General features: G+C 36.8%; 1 protein-coding gene across 2 annotated transcripts in view; it reads left to right on the top strand.

Annotated features, from left to right (window-relative positions):
- Positions 1-19,078, top strand: part of jbug (filamin-type immunoglobulin domains fbug) — a 1,114,928-nt gene extending 1,095,850 nt beyond the window's left edge. For both annotated transcript variants that reach the window (XM_090381438.1, XM_090381439.1), the window contains exon 51: positions 18,735-19,078. In XM_090381438.1, coding sequence (XP_090237564.1) covers positions 18,735-19,045 — 311 coding nt within the window. In that variant the 3' untranslated portion in view covers positions 19,046-19,078. The remainder of the gene's footprint in view (positions 1-18,734) is intronic.
- The last annotated feature ends 636 nt before the right edge of the window (positions 19,079-19,714 follow it).

Below are 19,714 nucleotides of genomic sequence, written 5' to 3'. Positions count from 1 at the left end.
GAGCAAATATGACAGGAAGTGAAATTAAGACTTTTAGTCATTGGAAAATCAAAAAACCCAAGATGTTTTAGAGGCACAAAATCTTTGGAAGTTGACTACACCTTTAATAAAAAAGCATGGATGACAAGTGATATCTTTGAAGACTGGATATTAAAACTAGACAAGCATATAACAAAAGAAAAAAAGAAAATCGTGTTGGTGACTGAAAACTGTCTGGCACATCCTGCCAGTATTTCTGCCAAACTTAAAAGTGCAAAGTTATTGTTTCTACCAAAAAACGTAATATCAAATCTGCAGCCAATGGACCAAGGCATTATTAAAAATTTTAAATTTCATTATCGAAAGAGAATAATAATGAAGATTGTCAATGTGTTATCAGAAAATAGAAACTTGGAAGTTACTTAACCTTATAGATTGCATCTCTGAACTGGCAAAAGTTTGGACAAACGATGTTACTGAATACACTATTCAAAATTGTTTTTAGAAACCGGGATTTGCATTGAATACAGAAGTCAAACATCAAATGGAAGAACAAAATGAACTGCCTCTTTCACAACTGAAAAATTTTTGGACATTATTAGAATCGTCCGGAAACATCGAAAATGAAATAACACTGGATAGTTACGTTTATGTAGATCAAGATCTGACTACAACAGAACATCCAAATGAAGATGAAATACTGCTGAACAGTGTTAGACACGACCGTGATCACAAAGAAATTAACAATGACGCTGAAGACACATCAGAACAACCCGTAGAAAAGCCAACTCACAAAGAAATGATGAACGCTTTTAAAACAGTTCATATGGGTCTACAGTTTTGTGAAAATGTTCCTGATAATGTTTTCAATGCTCTGAACAAATGTGAGGTTTTCTTTGAGAATCAGACATTTTTTAACTATACTGTGCCAACGAAAATTAGATTTTTTTTTAATTTGTGATACTTAAATAAGTATCACAAATAGTAAAACGTAATTTAAATAAGTGTTTTTGAAATAAAATACATTAAAAATAAATGTAGATTCATTTTCATTTTCTAATTAAATAACAATCTCTAATAAAAAAGATATTCTCTGTATAACGAAATTTCTCTATAACAAATTTTTTCCCTGGATTTATCGAATTTATTATAGGGAAGTTCGACTGTATATGATATCAAAGTTATTCTTTGCATCCAGTTGCTTTGTGACTACGTCATACTATCCAATCAAATTAGTCGGACAAGACTTCCCTTTAACAAACCCATGCTGTGTCCGAGCTATAATTGAAGTCTTGTCTAGATGATCCTGCAGTGCTTCTTTAACTAGTGCGCCCATTAATCTCCCTGAAACACAAGTTAAACTAACAGGACTGTAATTACATGTGTCTCCCTTTGATCCTCCTTTGTGGATTGGGGTCACATTTGTACATCTCCAGTCCATGGGTACCTCCCCTGAGTCCAAAGAAGCTCTCATAATTATGGCTAAGGATTTGTTTACTTCCTTTGCTGCCTCCTCCTTTAGTATAACTGGATAGATTCCATCCACCCCGGGTGCCTTTCTTGTGTTTATCTTCAACAATTTCTCCTCCACTTTACTCTCAGTTATTACAAGATTATCTAGCCTGCTGCCAGAGTTGAATACACCTCTGGCATTCCCCTCCCTGAATAACTCGTCATGTATGAATGTTGATGAAAAATAATCATTTAGTTTGGTAGCTTCCTGAGCAGGATCATCAACAGTTGAACCATCAATATCAAGTGGACCAATCTAATTCATCCCCATCCTTCTAGAGTTTACATAAGTAAAGAACTCTTTGCTGTTTTTCTTTGTATCCTTTGCCAAAGATTTCTCGTAATCTGCCTTCGCCTGTCTAACCTCCTTTGTAACTTAGTTACAGACCAGCTTATATCTCTCATAGGCTTTTGTGTCATGTGTTAATTTATATGTATCCCATGCATTTTTCTTCTCTGTCACGTGTCTAATTAGTTCATCTGACATCCATTTAGGCCTAAATCTTAAACGATATTTCTTTGTTGGTGTGAAAAGCCTAGTAGCTTCCAAGATTAATTCTTTGAATGCTTCCCATTTTGAATTTGCTATTGGTAACATCATCAGTTGGTTCCACCATATAGAATTTAAATACTTGATGGTAGTTACCTCTTTGAGTAAATCCTACTTCAGCACATTGTGATCACTACCACCTGGTGGTTCATTCATCTGCAGATTCTTGATGCATGAAGAATCACTACTGATAATCACATCAAGAGTATTACTCCCTCTAGTTGCCTCCCGAACATGCTTCTATAGAAAACAATCATCCAATAAATCCACAAAAGCCTTACTAGTGTGTGAGTGACCAATCTACAAATTCCATTTAAAATCCCCCATTATAAGACACTAATTTACTGGTCCACTCTATTTCTCTGCACAATCGCTCATTATACTCATCAGATTCATTAGGCCTATTACACATATCGTCATTTTTCCCTTCCCAGTGTCACACCAAACAGACTCCAGCATTCCATTGTCCACCCACATTAATTGGATGCACTTCCTTAGATTTTATGTGTTTCTTAACTAACAGCATAATCCTTCCTGTCCTGTCTATCCTTTCTCTACACGTTGTACTCACCAAATTCCATTTTTGCACTGCTTATGTCTGTGTGACACCATGTCTCTGATATCCCAGCAATATCTGCCTTTGATGTCTTGACTAGCACTTCAAGCTCATCGAATTTACTATATTCCTAGCATGCAAGTATACATGCATGTACACCCTAACACAGCCCATGTATTTACTTTTTCCACTATGACTCCCAGCTGCCCTGGAAATTCCCATTGCTTTGCTTTCCAGGCTTCTGCTCAATTGCATTTCAATAGAAGTAGTGCAAGAATCACTTTTACCTCTGCCAGCAGCTACTGTTAATCTATTAGTCTGTATATCCCCCACAAGCTAACAGTTTCTGACCCACCTAACTCGGCCTCGATAGCATCAGCAAATATTCTTGCACCCTTTCTATTTAAGTGTATCCCATCCCTGTAGAAGCAGCCTCTCCTGTTAACAAGCACAGACCAGGCTGAGAAAAATTCTACCCCTTGGGCCTTGCGCAATCTCTCCAGGGCCGAATTGGTTGACAAGGCTCTCATCATATACTCCCTCCTATCGTGTCTGGGCAGAATTGCATTCACTTTCAAATTCAACCCTAACTCACGGCTTTTTTTCAGCATTGTCTTGTACTTGTTAAGTAATTCTGCCGGTCTCCTACTCTTAATATCATTAGTGCCAAAAGAGACTGAACGACTGTTAATGATCCACTCAATTGCAGTTGTTACCCAATAATATTTAGAATTCAAACATCTTACTCCTTACCAACAGGAAATCCAGTGAAATAGAAAAATTTTCAAAGGCTGACTGGGCAAAATATACACCCATGTCTCTTTCAATGACCATATATTATAATTATTTATAATAATAATATATAAATATACACATAATTTGCTTATTTGTTTTATGAGATATAAAGAATTATAGTTACAATTATAAAGTAATCATAGGAAATATTGAGGTAATACTTATTTATTAGTTTTTTATCCAAAAATTAATAACTACAGATTCAGCACCCAATTTTTAAGTAAAACCATCAGGTGATTGTTTTACTTTAAAAAATTTTTAGTTAAAATTTAAACCATAAAAAATTTTGATTTAAATCTTAAGACAATTAGTTAAGAATGGAATAACCTCATTTATTACAATACTCTCCCTTTAATGCTGTATTGATGAAATTATTTATAAAAATATATGAAAAAGTGACATGATCAAAATAAAACAAAAACATTTTGCCAAAAGAATGTGCACATCGGAAACTGAAATCATAATTTTTAGAACAACCTTTTTTTATCCCCTTTATTTTTTCTTATAACTGTTTTATTAGTAATAAGAAAAGAGCATATTTTCATTATAACAGTTTATCATCAGATCATGTCCATCAGCACATTACAAAAAATGTTTCTCACCACACCTGCATAAATGAAGTTCATCTCATATTCAGACTTCCTTTAAAGTGTAAGTTAGAAGCTTATGACTCTTATGAAGCTTATATTGGTCATCAGTACATTCCAGTTTCGCAACTTGCTGTTACTTAATTCTCATGTTCCATTGGAAATTTCTAAGGGGTGATGTCTCAACTGTGTTCGTTTTCCTCATTTGAATTTTCAAATTGCGATCATTCAGGTATACATAACCATTTGAACTGATGTATGGCTCCATTATATAAACCATCATGCTTTTATTTTAATTTTAATTCATTAAGTTAACAGTGGTAGGAAAGTAATAGGTTCAGTTTTTTCCAGCATTGTTTAATGCCAGTCATTCATTTAAACAGAACATCCCAAACAGTGTGTATTCTTTATTCTCATTATTCTTTAATTAAAATGCTTTTAGTTTTATTTTGATTATATGAGATGTATCATAATCTCAAAAAGAAAACAGGTTACTTAAGAGGTTTGTTCATATGCCGTTGGATGTACTTTAGTAAAAACATAAAATTAGTAATTAATAATAATTAAATTACTAATTACTTTATACTAAATAACAGTTACTTAAAAAACTATAAACACTACTTTGTGGTTGTCCATATTGTTTCCATCCCATATCCCAAGCATTCTATTGCTAAACGTTCAATGGTTCAAAAATGACATACTTAATTTTTTTAAATTTTTGACAGTTCTCCCCCACCCCAGGAAAATACTCCAAAATACTTCACATTATTTATATATTTTCACTTTATACATTCAATATTTTTAATTTAAATATAATTTTAATTATAAAGTGACAAAATACTGTATTTTATACAACTGCAGCATGTCATTGATCACCTGAATAATGGCTTCAGGTTCTCACTGCAAAACACCATTTGCATACATTTTTTATCACATGCATAACCTTCACACTGAACCTGAAATGAGACTTGGATAAAATGCTATTCCAGTAATCCAGTAATAGATCACTCTCTTCAACCGGTACAATACCACCACTTTGCTTATTAGAGGCTTGAAGTGGTGGAACCCATGTTTAGTCTCCAGAGCTAATTTTAATTCATTAAGTAAAGGTCATGTCCGAGTAGTGTGTTCATGTCAACCCTTCCCCATCTCTTCCATCATGCATTATGACAGATGACTTTTGAGGATATGATGGACATCATGGCAAGATCTAATCTTCCTTACATTTCGAGGTACAGCTCTAAAACTGTGTTCGCAGGCCAGCCGCTAGTTAGTGCACCAGACCGAACCTATTGGTAACTCTTTAGGAGGCTTCCAGATCCGCTAGTATATAATCTTGCTACCTCTACTCTGCCAGATAGAGATTGGAGGGATCTGAGTAGTGTGCATGCAGGGGGTATTGTCGAGGTCACGTTATGTCAAGGATCTGGGTATATTCTTACCATGTGCACACCATGTCCAAAAATTTCATTACTTCATACAGCATGTCCGCCCCACTTTTTCTTACTATTGAATACAGCAGGAATTGTCAAACTAATAGAATAAGCTTATCTGCAAAAAGATCTAAACCTCCCAAACACTTCCTAGTTCATTTCACAAATATACATGGTCTCAATTTTAATCTCAGTGATGTCCATTTAAACTTCAGTCTGCAAAACCCCATGTACTTTTTCTGACAGAATATCAGTTATCACTTGATTACACTGTTACCACTGATCATCTCAGATGCCCAAATTATTTGCCATATGATTCCTTTCGACTCAAAGGTGGTACTTGTGCATATGCCCATTCCTATATTCCCTGTCAGAGGCTTGGTAATTTGGAATCTCCTCTTTTGATCTTCTCTGGCTTAACATCTCTCTCTACCTCATTCTGTCAAATTCATCTGTTGTCTCTACCGTTCTCCCAACTCCACTAATCACTTGGAACTCTTCGACTTCCTCTCTTTGCAACTTGACTTTCTCCAGTCCTTCTTTCTTAACAGTGAGGTAATTTTAATGTTCACAACTCCAGCTGGCTTCCGTTTTCTAGTCACACCGACCCAGCTGGTCTAGATGCCGAGGCTTTTGCAATTATTAATGACCTTGCACAGATTGATCATTTACTTACAAGAATAGTAGTAGTAGTAGTAGTGGCATGTGATGCAAGAAAGCAAGTGTATGAGCTTATGCAGCATCAGCTAAAAAAAAAAAAAAAATCATACCATTCCCTCCAAATGCCTGTCCAGTTCCTCCTTAAATTTATTCAACCTAAAGGCAAATTTCCGAACATCTATTCTACATCTGTCTTTTCTTAATTTGAATTTATGCTCCCTTAGGTTCGTAATCTGAACAAATGGGAGGATCCCATCAGAATTCAGCGTGCTCAATCTATTCAAGGCCTTATACACCTCAATCAGATCACCGCGCAGGTGCCTAGTCTCCAGCCACTGCAATTTGCAGAACTTAAGCCTCTCTTGGTAAGAGGATCCCTTCATTCCCCTCACCAATCTTGTTGCCCTTCTCCGTACACGCTCAAGTAAATCTACATTTTTCCTAAAATGAGGCCTCCAGACCTGTACGCTGTACTCAAGGCATGGCCTGACCATTGCCTTATAAGAGGGACAATCACCTCCTTCTCCCTGCTAGAAAAATTCCTATATATCATTGACAAAACCCCATGACCTGCCCTGGCAGCCTCTCTGCATTGCTCAGAAAACTTCATATCTGACTGCACAATTACTCCCAGGTTTTTTTCATTTTCTACCACCTTAAGCGTAGTACCACACAGTTGGTACGTTTCTCTGGGGTTACTTCTACCGATATGCAGTAATTTGCATTTGTCAAGATTAAACTTCAGTTGCCAATTCTTAGCCCATCTGCCCAAATTATCTAGATCCTGTTGCAGTAACACACTGCCATTACTGTCATTAACAACCCTGCCAACCTTTGTATCATCTGCAAACTTCGACATTAAGCCTGTATACCTTCATCAATATTATTGATAAATATACAAAACAACAGTGGACCTAACACTAAACCCTGTGGGACTCCACCAATAACATTAGTCCACGAAGAGCAGCACCCATTGATTACCACCCTCTGTCTTCTCCCACTTAACCATCCTTTTTTTTATCCATTGTAGCAACTTACCCTTGATACCATTCTGCTCCAATTTGTACAATAGTCTTCCATGCGCAAGTGTCAAAAGCTTTCCTAAAATCCAAATATATGATATCAAAATTATTTTTTGTGTCCAGTTCCTTTGTAACCACATCATAATATCCTATCAAATTTGTCAGACAAGACTTTCCCTTAACAAACCCATGCTGTGTCTGAATTATTGCTGCTGTCTTGTCTAGATTATTGTCTTGTCTAGTCATTAGTCATCTTGTCTTGTCTAGATTATTGTCTTGTCTAGTCACTGGTTAAAGATGCAATGCATCTTTAACCAGTGACTCCATTATTTTACCCGGAACAGAAGTTAAACTAACTGGTCTGTAATTACTCGTGTCACCCTTCGATCACCCTTTGTGAATTGGGGATACATTTGCACATCTCCAGTCCATGGGAACCTCCCCTGAGTCCAAGGATGCTCTCATAATTATGGCTAAGGGTTTGCTTAGTTGCTTTGCTGCCTCCTTTAATATAACTGGATAGATCCCATCCACCCCAGGTGTTTTTCTTATGTTTAAACAATTTCCCCTCCACTTTGCTTTCAGTTATTACAAAATCATTAAGTATCATGTTACAATTAGATAACCTTCTGCAATTTTCAAACCTTAATAATTCCTCATGTGTGAATGTAGATGCAAAATACTCATTCAGTTTGTTTGCTATCTGAGCAGGATCATCAACACTCGAACCATCGATGTCAAGTGGACCAATCAGATTCATCCCCTTCCTTTTAGAGTTTATTTTTGTATAAGTAAAGAAATCCTTGCTGTTTTTCTTAGCATCTTTTGCCAAGGATTTCTTAATCTGCCTTCGCCTGCCTAACCTCCTTTGTGACCTGATTACAGACTAGCTTATATCTGCCATAGGCTTCTGAGCCGCTTGAAAATTTATATGCATCCCATGCATTTTTCTTCTCTGTTAAAGATACCAGACAATCCTTCCTCACCATACAGCCAACATGCTTGATCTTTTTCTCACAAACAACCCTTTTAAGTACATGGTTGAAATGAGTGGTCCTTTAGGCACCTCAGATCACAACTTGGTGATTATTTCTTCTCCAATGGAGCCTTTATTTCATGGCTATTCCCAACCTTGTGTTTGGCATTACAAGAATACAAAATGGGATGACCTGCAAGATCTCTTTTCTTCTTTTTCTTGTTCAGACTACTGTTTCAAAACTTCTAATGTCAATGTTTTCTCAGATTGTGTCAGTGAAATTATTCTTGTAGGAATAAAATCCTTTATACCACACTCCACTTTAAAATCTCGTCTTTTATCTAAACCTTGGTTTTCCAATAAATGTGCTAAGCCCGTTGAGGAGAAGAATGTTGCATATCGTAATTGGCTTGTTTCCAATTCTTCAGATTAATTTTCTGCCTACACCAAAGCTTGCAACAATTGTAAAGCAGTTTTTAATCAGTCCAAACTAGATTTTGAACAGGCTAAGAGTAGAAAACTTGCTTCTTGCCCTAATTGTAGCCAAGCATTCTGGTCTCTTGCCAAAGCTATCGGCGGCGACTTTTGCCCATCTCTGCTCCCACCTCTATCAAAAACCAGATGGTTCTGTTGTCACTTCGGCCAAGGACTGCTGGCATCCCATTTTTTCTTCCAACTCATGTATTAATGATCTTTGAAAAACACCTCCCACCCATTCCCAACACGCCCCATTCAATGCCTCCTGTGGTCTCCCGACAAAAGGATTTCAGGTGGATGTCAGAAGGATTTCGAGAAATCTTAATGCTAAGAAAGCTCCAGGTCCTGATGGTATTTCTCCACTTGTTCTCAAAACCTGAGCTCCTGTTCTTTGCCGCCTTTTTTTCAATTTCTTATTCCAAAGATGTTTTTCCTTCTGCTTGGAAATTTGCTCATATCCAGCCAGTTCCTAAAAAGGGTGGCAATTTCCTCCCATCCAATTATTGTCCCATTGCAATTATTTCTACTCTTTTTAAAGTAATGGATCAACGATCACCAGTATGGATCCCGTCAGTGTCGATCCACTGGTGATATTCTGCCTTATGCTACTCATTTATGACAAATTCAATGGAAAAGTTCGGTGAAACACAAGCAGTTGCTCTTGATATCTCAAAAGTTTTCAATAGTGTTTGGCATAAAGGTCTTCTAAACAAGCTTCCATCTTATGGTTTGCCAACTGTTTTTTTGTAATTGTTATTCAGATTTCTCTCTGATCGCTCACTGAGGGTGATGGTAGGTGACTCTCTGTCTTCTAACTTCTCCACTAATGCTGGTGTCCTCCAAGGTCAGTTCTTTCCCCCCACTCTTTTCCTTTTGTATATTAATGACCTTCTTCCATTGACTGGAAATCCTATCCATACTTTTGCCGATGATAGCACATTGCATTCCACTTTCCACTTTGAGAAACCTTGCCCTGCTCAATCAGCTTCAACTCCTCGAATATCCACTACCAATTCCTTAAATGCTGATCTCCAGGTAATTCTCCAGTGGGGGAAAGACAATTTAGTTGATTTCAATCCTTCTAAAACTCAGTCTTGTCTTATATCTAGCAAAAAGGATTCTTCTGCTCCTATGCTTATCTTTGGTGATACTCCGATTTCTAGGGAAGTTGATATATCTCTTTTGGGGATTGCCCTGTCTTCTAATTTCTCTTGGCACAAGCACATTACAAATATTGCTTCCTCTGCATCTAAAAAACTTGGTTTTCTCTTTCACACTCGGCATTACTTTTCTTCCAAACAGCTGTTCACTCTGTACAAATTGAAAATCCGCCCTACCATGGAATATTATTCCTACATCTGGGACGGTGCCCCCAAATCTCTCTCAGACTTCTAGATTCCATTGAGAAGAGGGCAGTTAGGTTAATTAATGGCTCATCTCTAACAGAGTCCACTCTCTGTCTCAACGTTCTGTTTCTGCCGCATGTCATTTCTATCTATGGCTACTTTCACTTGCATGGTTCTTCTGAAGTGGCTTCTATAATTCCCACTCCATCTTTTAAAGCAGTCCAAACATGTGATGCAACCAGCCAACATACTTTTACTGTCCTACTGCAACCTCACAGAACCAACGTTTCTTCTTCGTCATTTATTTATTCAACTGCTGTTTTCTGGAACAACCTTCCTTCATATGTCTTGCCTAATTACAGTCTACAGAAATTCAAGTCTAATGTCAACAAATAACTTCTCTTGTCTTCTCAACCTCCAACCCAAGCACGGTACTAAGTACTATAGGTTCTAATAACTCTCGTGTTTGGGGTTTTCATAAAAAAAAAAAAAAAAGCTGAGACAAGATTTTTGGACTTTGTATTTGACAGAAAATGACCTTTCTAAAACATATATCAACTTTGTGTGAAGTGTATGAGAGGCTTGAATATCCTACATGCAGTCTCGTTTAATTTTTGCGATACTGACCATTGAACTGCATTGTGCTTGTATCGTGCACTTATATGATCTAAATTAGATTAGGAGTCCTAGGTATACATATCTGCTGGATCAGCATACTCTGATGGCTGGATCTCATCTGCCATCAAGCTTGGTGAACTCAACCTACCTGCAACTCTACTCAGGACACTGAGTTCAGCTCGGTGTGCTGAACATTTTGTTCAGCACACCGAGCTGAACATTTTGACTTCTTGCTATTCTACACAGATGGTTTGAAGTTAGAAGCGTCCATGGAATTTTCAGCTGCGAGATCTGAGCAGATCCCTCTCCCTCCTCCTCGAATGTAATATATTCACTGCTGAGCTAGCTTTGGATCATATACAAACCCACCACTAAAAATGTATTATATATACTGGTTCTCGCAGTTCATTGAAGGCCTTGTTATCAATGGGGTTTAATCCTCATCCAGCCCTGTCCTGGATACAATGGAGGCTACGCTTTCTTTTTGATCCCAATTTGGTATTCATTTCCGCTGGATCCCCAGCCACATTTCCAGCATCGTGGGAAATGATATGGCAGACAGTGTCACCAAATCAGCAGTGACCCTTTATAATTCTTGCCTGTTAGTCCTCGACACAGAGTTCAGCCAAGTAATATGAAAGAGAAACTGGTTTTCTTGGCATGGACAGGCTGCAAGCAAGTTGCAAGGTTAAGCCTGTAAAAGGCTTAACCTTGAATGATCCTGAATTCTACTCTTCATCATTGCCTCCATGATTTTCCCTACTACAGTTAACCCTCATAAAACGTGGTAGTTTGGTTCTTACAAATTCTCGAGTAAAGCGAAACCGTGTTATACGGGACTAAGAACCAGTACAAAAGGGGGGGGGGGGGTATGTTCCAAAATCTAACAAAAATATACCATTTTTTTTTAATAACTATTGGAAACTTAATTTTTATAATAGTAGTAACTTAAATAGTAATAACTGAACAAGCGTCTTGCCTTACAAACTGTGATACATATATGTTAGATAATGTATGTTCATTTAATTTTCTTCCTCACTGCTAAGCACAATCAAACGGGAACATTTTCTGTTACAGAATATCTTCACCTTCTGAACTTTCTTCTGCAGCATCTATATTTTGTGTACCTTCTGCTCTCTTTAAAAAATCACTAAACTGGGTTTGTTTGCTTTTGCTTGATAGAGCTTTGTAAATATCTTGATATGGAGCTAAACATTTTTGAAGCTCCCTTTTGAACTTCTTTCAGTCGAAGGATCTGCATTCAAAAAATAAGATTCTAATTGCTCAGCTAACTTTATGCCTTCCCGTATGCTTTTTAGTGTAAAATTTGGAACTTCAGAATTTTTATCTGCGCTATCATCCTCTGAATTTATTTGGTTTACCTCCGATGCAATTTCCACCAAATCTGCTTTGTCAGCCTCTTTTCTACTAGTGATTCTTGAACATCTTCAGTAGTCATATCATAAAAATCTTCCCCTCCTACCAACTTAGTAAGTTCCTATTGTCGCACCGATTCCGTTTTCTGCCGGTTCAACCATATTTCCTGAATGAACTGACTCCGGCCATACATTTTTCCAACATGCATTTAATGTTGACTGTTTCACTTCTTTGAGCAATAAAGCTATGATTCTGATACAGTCCACAATTGAGAAATGTTTCCACTTCAATTGATTCGGAATCAATTTTTTCCAAAATCCATTGTAACAATTTTCTGCTAGAATTAGTTTTAAATTCTATCAGAATTTAAAACTAATCTTGATCTAATGGCTGAATTAAAGAAGTTGTATTAGGTGTCTAATTTTCTTGATCTAATGGCTGAATTAAAGAAGTTGTATTAGGTGTTAGGAACATTACTTCAACGTTTGGATGGCCTGGCACATTATCCAATAATAATAAATCTTGGAAATCTATATTTTTTCCACTTTAAAACAGTAAAAATGATAAGCAATTAATAACAAAGAACACGGCACACAGAAGCTGCAACAAACGCAATACACACAAGTGAAATACAGAGTATTGAATTTCTGAAAATTTAGTTGTTTTCTATGATTGGATATTTCATGGAAGGTGACACATTTCACCATAATAATGTGAAAACCCACCGAATTCCAGCTATCGGTACTATAGCAAATGCAAGAAGATCAAGTTTACTACCCATTTTTAATTAGATTGCACAAACAGAAAGTGCAAATTGTTTTTATTGTTTTATTGTAGTGACTTCCAGAAATGTGCTTTAGAAAAATATCACAAAGGCAATAACAACTAGCAGGTCAATAGCAGGGATTCACAAAAAGGAATGGAAATGTTGAAAATTCCATCTAACATAATAGCAGGGTTTCCCAGCACAAAAGCTCAAAAATACCGTGTTATGCGAGATTTTTCTGCAATTCTCTAACCATGTTATATAAGTACCGTGTTGTGCGAGGATTGCTGCAATTTATCAATCGTGTTAGAGCGAAACCATGTTATACGGGGTTGCCTGTACTGAAGTTAGACTGACTGGTCAGTATTTCCCACTACATTTTTAGAACCACCCTTATATATTGGCAATACAGTGCCACTTTTCCAATCCGACATAATCTCTCCTGAGTCCAGTGATGCTATCGTAATTAGCCTTAATGGTTCAGTGCACTCACTTGCCGCTTCTCTTAAAATTATAGGGGATATATGCCATTAACCCCAGGTGCCTTACTCGTCTGGGCTGAAAAGTTTTTTCATTAAATAATCGTGAAATTTCAGTATCATTAATTACATATTTTTCAACTTCACTCCCATAATTTCTCGTTGACATAAATGGTTTTTCTTCTGTAAATATCAATGCAAAGTAACTGTTGAGTTCATTTGCAACATCAGTTGGGGGTATCTAATACTATCCCATGTCCATTACGTAAGGGTCCTATCTGATTTATCCTTCTCTTCTTTGCATATATATATATATATATATATGTGTGTGTGAAGAATTCCTTATCCCCACTCTTTGCTCTATTTGCTAGCCGATTTTTCATAATCTGCCTTTGTCACCCTAAGCTTTTCTGTGGCACTGTTACAATTCAGTACTTTTTATTGCTCTGTAACTTTTCCACACCATCTTTTTCTGCTTAAGTAATCTGCCAACTTCATTATTCGTCCAACTATGAATCCTCCTCATGTAGTATTTTTTAATGGTGTATACGCATTGAGGGCTTCTGTGATTAATGTTTTAAAAGTATACCATAATTCAATTATATTTACTCTCTGTGAGATATCTATCCAGTTAATAGAAACCATGTACCATCTTAAATCGTCATAATTTCCTTTCCTGAAATTATAATCCTTTCCTTTGCCTTTAACTACTGCTACCACTTTCTTCATCGTCCACCATAGAACTCTGTGATCACTTCCTGCTACTGTTTCCTGTACTGTCAGCCCTATTATGTCATCTGGTTCATGAGTGATGATCAGGTCTAGAATATTCTTTTCCCTAGTATTTTTCCTGACATGTTGATACAAATAACATCTAGTTGTTTTAAAAATTTTGTCCCCCACGTCAAGTTTCCTTCCCATTTGCTCCAATCAATTAGAGGCAAATTAAAATTACCCATAATAAGACTCACTTCACGCTTACTTGCCCATTCCATTTACATGTAGAGTCTCTCATAATCTTCACAATCATCTGGCCTGTAGATTATTCTCATTATACCTTTGCTTCCAACTATCTCACGGGCGCCTCCGTAGCCAGGTGGGAAGAAGCAGCAGTGCGTAACGCACGCTTCTTGATTAGACCGGGGTTCGATCCCGTCACCACCAAATACGGGGATGCGGAAAGATCAGGGAATGATCACCGCATATTCCCGGAGCAATATGGCCTTAGTTGCTAATGCTCCTAAAAACCAAATAACAAACAAACAAACAACTATCTCACACCATACAGATTCTATACTAGCATGTGAAATGTCTGAATCCAGGAAGGATTTCATCACACTCAGGCTGCTTTTGATATCACCCCTTCTGAGTGCCCTATCCTTCCTAAATACATTGTAGATATCGTACTAAAACTCATCATCCCCTATTTCCAGGTGGCACCACATTTTCATAAGCCCTATCATGTCAGAATTACTTGTCCTAAGCCGACCGGGCTAGCCAGGAGGGTAAAGTGCTTGCCTGGCAACCCAAAGGTCGCGGGTTCGAATCCTACCTCGGGCTTGGATCAGAGTAAAATGCAAAAACTTTGGAAGGGGCATTATGGCCACAGAAGCCAATGCACCAACAACTAACAAAAAAAAAAAAAAAAAGCTAGTCCTAACCAGCAGTTCGAATTCACTCATTTTATTGATGACACTTCTAACATTACTCTATAAACAATTAAGACTTTGTGTTCTTGTATAGTTAACTACCCTGTCATTGGTTACCTGCTCATTTGAAATATTTGTGTCCTCAGAACATCTTGCTATTAAGATTACTTTGACCAATATGATTAGATAAATGAGTATCCATATTACAGTTTAGACATTTGTGGGATCACAAATGTCTTTATGAACTCTGGTCTTTATGGTTCATGAACTGCAATTTTCTGCATTAGCTATGTGTACTTCTCAAGAATTTAGTGCTAGCCTAGTCACACCAGTTGTATGTACTTAATCTTTACTACATGTGTCAATAATTTTTGCTTACTATGAATTGTATTATATTCTAAATGTATGTCTTTTTATACTTTACTATAAGCCCCTATAGCTATTGCATCAGTTGTCCAGGGGCAAGCTCAGCATTGTCATTATATTTCTGTACAGTATAGTATAGATGGCACATCTAGACACAGCCACTCTGGCTTGTCACTTTGTCCAGAATGCCTCTTGGACAAACTTGCAACCACTGGTCTGACTGAATCTGTTTCCTCTCCATATTGTTGGAATTGTGACTTAAAGAGCTAATAAATGGAATTTGTATACCCTTGCCCTCCCAAACTAGAAATTTCCCTGAACCTTTAAGGTATCCTCAATGATAAACCTTGTTTAAATGTATCCCGTCTCTACAAAACAGATTCCTTCTGCCTGCAAGTGCGAGCCAAGCTGATAAAAATTTCCCCTCAAAAGCCTTGCAGAGTTAATCACAAAGTCTTGCAGAGTCTTGAGTTAATCCACAAGGCTTTCAGCATATACTCCTTCCTGTCATGTCTGGGCAGAATTGCAGACAGACATTTGGACCTAACTCGTGTCATTTCTTCAGCATGGTCTTATATTTGTTTTACAAATCATCAGATCATGTGTGCTTAATATCATTAGTCCCCACATGAATAATAATATTCTTTACCCCCCCCCCCTTAAAATCTGGCAATCTGTTGGTGACATCATTAATTGTTGCTCCTGGCAGACATACCTAGTTGTAGTCCACCTATCCTTATTACAAAAAATATATATATCTCATATCCCTGACAATTGAGTCTCCAATATAACAAGTGCTCTTGGTAGAATCTTTTAAAAAATATCAGATAGTAGCTCCTATGAATCAGCTTTCCAAAAACATAAAGCACATGCAGAAACATATCAACTGAATTTCTCCACTAAGAATACAGAATCCTATAACTAACCATTCACTCTCAGAAAACTTCATAAAGCCATTTCAGATGGCTTTATGAAGCCATCTGAAATGCAGCAAGTCCAGATGACATGATAGTACAATTAGATGAGAAATCATTGATATCATTGCTCCTTTTATATAACAGGATATACCTAGAAAATTCCTTTCTGAATCATTGCTGTCATACAATAGCTTAACCTTTCCAAAAACAGATAAACATCCCATAAATCCGAATCACTATCTCCCCATAGCCTTAACTAGCTGCCTTGGAAAAATACTTGAAAAAATGGTAAATGCCTGACTAATGCAGTTCTCAGAAACCCATAACCTACTAAACTCAGCTCAATGTGGTTTCAGAAAGAACGGGTCTGCTTTACACCTAATGATAAAATTATAAAACAGCATAAGAAATGCGTTCATAAGAAAACAACACTTAGTAATGATATGCTTTGATAGAGAAAAGGCATATGACACTGCATGGCAATATGGAATAGTTAGAGAGACATTTATAACTTTGGGATCAGAGGACATCTCCCAATATATATCTGAAATTTCTTGGAACAATGAACTTTACAAGTTAAGATATTTGCCACACTATCATAGGTCTTTGTGCAGGAAGGAGTACTGAAGGGATCAGTACTTGGTGCTACCCTGTTTGCCATAAAAATCAACTCAATAGCAACCGCAATGGCAACCGCAATCAACAATTGATAAAATTACCTTATGGACTCAAAACAATGGCTTTCAAATCTCCAAGCAAAAGGCAGTAGGAATGCACTTTTGTCGAAAAAGAAACTTATACTCAGATCCAGAACTAAAGCTAGGAGAACAAGTAATCCCAATAACATCCAGCACAATTTTTCTCAGATTAATCCTTAATAAGAAACTGGCCTTTTTAGATCATAAAGCATCTTAGAACAAACTGTCTAAAGAAATTAAAGATTCTGATAATTATATCTGCAACAACATGGGGAGCAGACAGGTACACCTTGTTACATTTGTATAGAACCTTGATAAGATCCAAACATGATTACAGGGCACCATTTTACAGCTCTGCAAGACCAATTGCCTTAAGATGGTTAGACCCTGTACATCATACTGCACTTCTCATAGCCCTAGGAGAGTATCGTACTTCCCCTGTTCAATCTCTATGCTGAAGTTTATAAACCACCACTTCACCTCAAGAAGACAGGTACTACTTTAACTTATACAGCTAAAACAAAATGTATTCCAAATCATCCAGTGTACGAAACATTATATACACAGGGAATGGTGTGGGTTTTTTTTTTTTTTTTTTGACTGATGCTGCATAAGCTGATACACTTTCTTGCATCGCATGCCACTACTACTACTATTACACCAATATGGGAAAATATGTACAAGATATATCCAACAGTTAACAAACCAGCACACATACACATCAAGGAAGTATGTCCAATGTGGTCTCTTGATTTCAGCAAACTAGCTATCAATCATACTAAATGCATCAAGACCTCCCTGGGATACAATATCACCAGTCTGTGATACCTACTTCCATACTTGGGGAAGACAATCCCTGCCAGAAAACATCTTTCAACAACTACAAGCTGTGTATCTAGAGAAATAGCCACAATATACACAGATGGATCGAAAACCGATACAAAGGTAGGTGCAGCAGCAGCAGTTTTTCGTGATACTACCATAACACAAGTTCTCCCAACAAACTCTAGCATCTTTACAGCTGAACTACAAGTAGTGAAGTTAGCAATATACCAAATATGGCACCAAAAGTTACCCCACAGTCTGATCTTCACGCACTCCCTTTGTCTAATGCAAACAATACAGTGCGACACAAAGAATTTCCATCCAGTCTGAGACAAAATTCAAATCACCCTAAACAAATTCCTTAAAAGAAAACAAAAAGTAACCTTTTGTTGGATTCCTGGACATATGGGAATTAAAGGAAATGAACAAGCTGACCAAGCAGCAAAAACGGCAATAGGCACCATATCTTCAACCACCAAAGTACCATATACAAACTAGAGACATAACATCAAAAGTGAACAGTAAGAAACAGTGGCAAAAAAATATGGAGCAAACAAACTTATAATAAACTCTTTCAAATTAAGCCAGATTTAAAGAAGTGGAAATCTAGCAAAAGAGAAGTCCAAAAAGAAGAAATAACCCTTGCCAGATTGAGGATAGGACACATATCTTACTCATTCCTATCTACTTAGAGCTCAAGAACCACTTCTTTGTTGTAATAAGTTAAACATTTACTACTAGATTGTCCAGCCTTTATAAATGAATGGAAAATAGCTTTTAAGTCCGTAACTAAAATTGAAGATGCTCTGCTTTGAAAAGCATTTTAAGTGAAGAAAATAATAATAATTTAATAGGCCTTTATAATCAGATTAAAAAAAAAATCGCAAATCGATGTACATGATCGCACTCCATCTCCTCATTAAGCACATTGTGAACATTTCCACTCTGTAATTTTATCAGGCATCATTTTGAACTACGAAAGATGCATTATGACCACAGAAGCCAATGCGCCAACAACAAGGTCTGCAAACTAATCAGCCATGAATGTGTTATTAGTAAAAATTGGTACAATAATTAATAAATTAATTATTAATAACAATAATATTAATTATAAATATAATGATAAATGCACTTAAAATGATGCAGGTGCATTCAGGGTAGAGATGCAAAGAGAAAGCCAAAAAGATCGAACTATTCTCTGCAAATATGATCCCACAGAACCTGGCGATTATCGCATTGAAGTTAAATGGTCAGGAGAACATGTACCTGGGTCACCTTTCATTGTGATGATTTTTGACACTCAAGAGGAATTGAATCATTATCTTCAAGGACAGTACCATCCACCATCTGGATCATCAGGACCACCTCTTCCTCCTTCAGACTATTTTGGTGGCAGTATGACTTATAGCACAGGGTTTGGCCAAATGTCTTGGCGAGGTTCAACTGCTGAGTTGTAAATGTTTTATATAGAAGTTCCAATAAATTTTAAAATGCTAAAAAACTCTTTATTTGTATAATATTTTTTAACTGTTTCTAATTTACTCTGTCTATATATTGATTTTTTTGTCGCCATATTGTGTAACGTATGTCACTAAATTTATTTATCTCGAAGTTAATAGAAAAGTTTTTGTTACTAGTAAATGGAATGTACTGATATATAAAAAAAAAGGAAAAAAATTAGAACATTTTAGAAGAAAACCTTAAAATATGCACACCTAAACTGCTAAATACTAAACTTCTCCATTTATCCATATATATATATATATATATATACAGGGTGTTTCAGTTAAACGTTTCAGAACTTCTAAGAGGGGTAGGGTACATCCTGACAACTCGAAATCATATAGCAATGTGGGGTCGGAAATGCTTTCCTGAAGCGGTGTTGTACACAGAAGCACCATAAAGAAAAGAGACCGTAAGTGAGAAATCGTTTTAATAATACATGAAAAGAAGCAAAAGGTACATGGATTAAAGTAAGTGTTCGAAGTTTCTTCCACGGGCTACAATGCACGCCTCACATCTCCGACGCATGGACATCCGAACATTCTGGAATACTCCAGGCGAATTTCGAATTTCTTCAGCAGCTACTGCGATTCTTGCAACCAGCTCCTCAGCATTGTCAACAG

This window comes from Mastigoproctus giganteus, chromosome 9 (genome assembly GCF_048544385.1).
Source record: "Mastigoproctus giganteus isolate SK-2022 chromosome 9, ASM4854438v1, whole genome shotgun sequence".
Classification (NCBI taxonomy): Eukaryota; Metazoa; Arthropoda; class Arachnida; order Uropygi; family Thelyphonidae; genus Mastigoproctus; species Mastigoproctus giganteus.
Note: the sequence above shows the minus strand (reverse complement) of the source record. Positions and strands in the feature narration are given on the sequence as shown.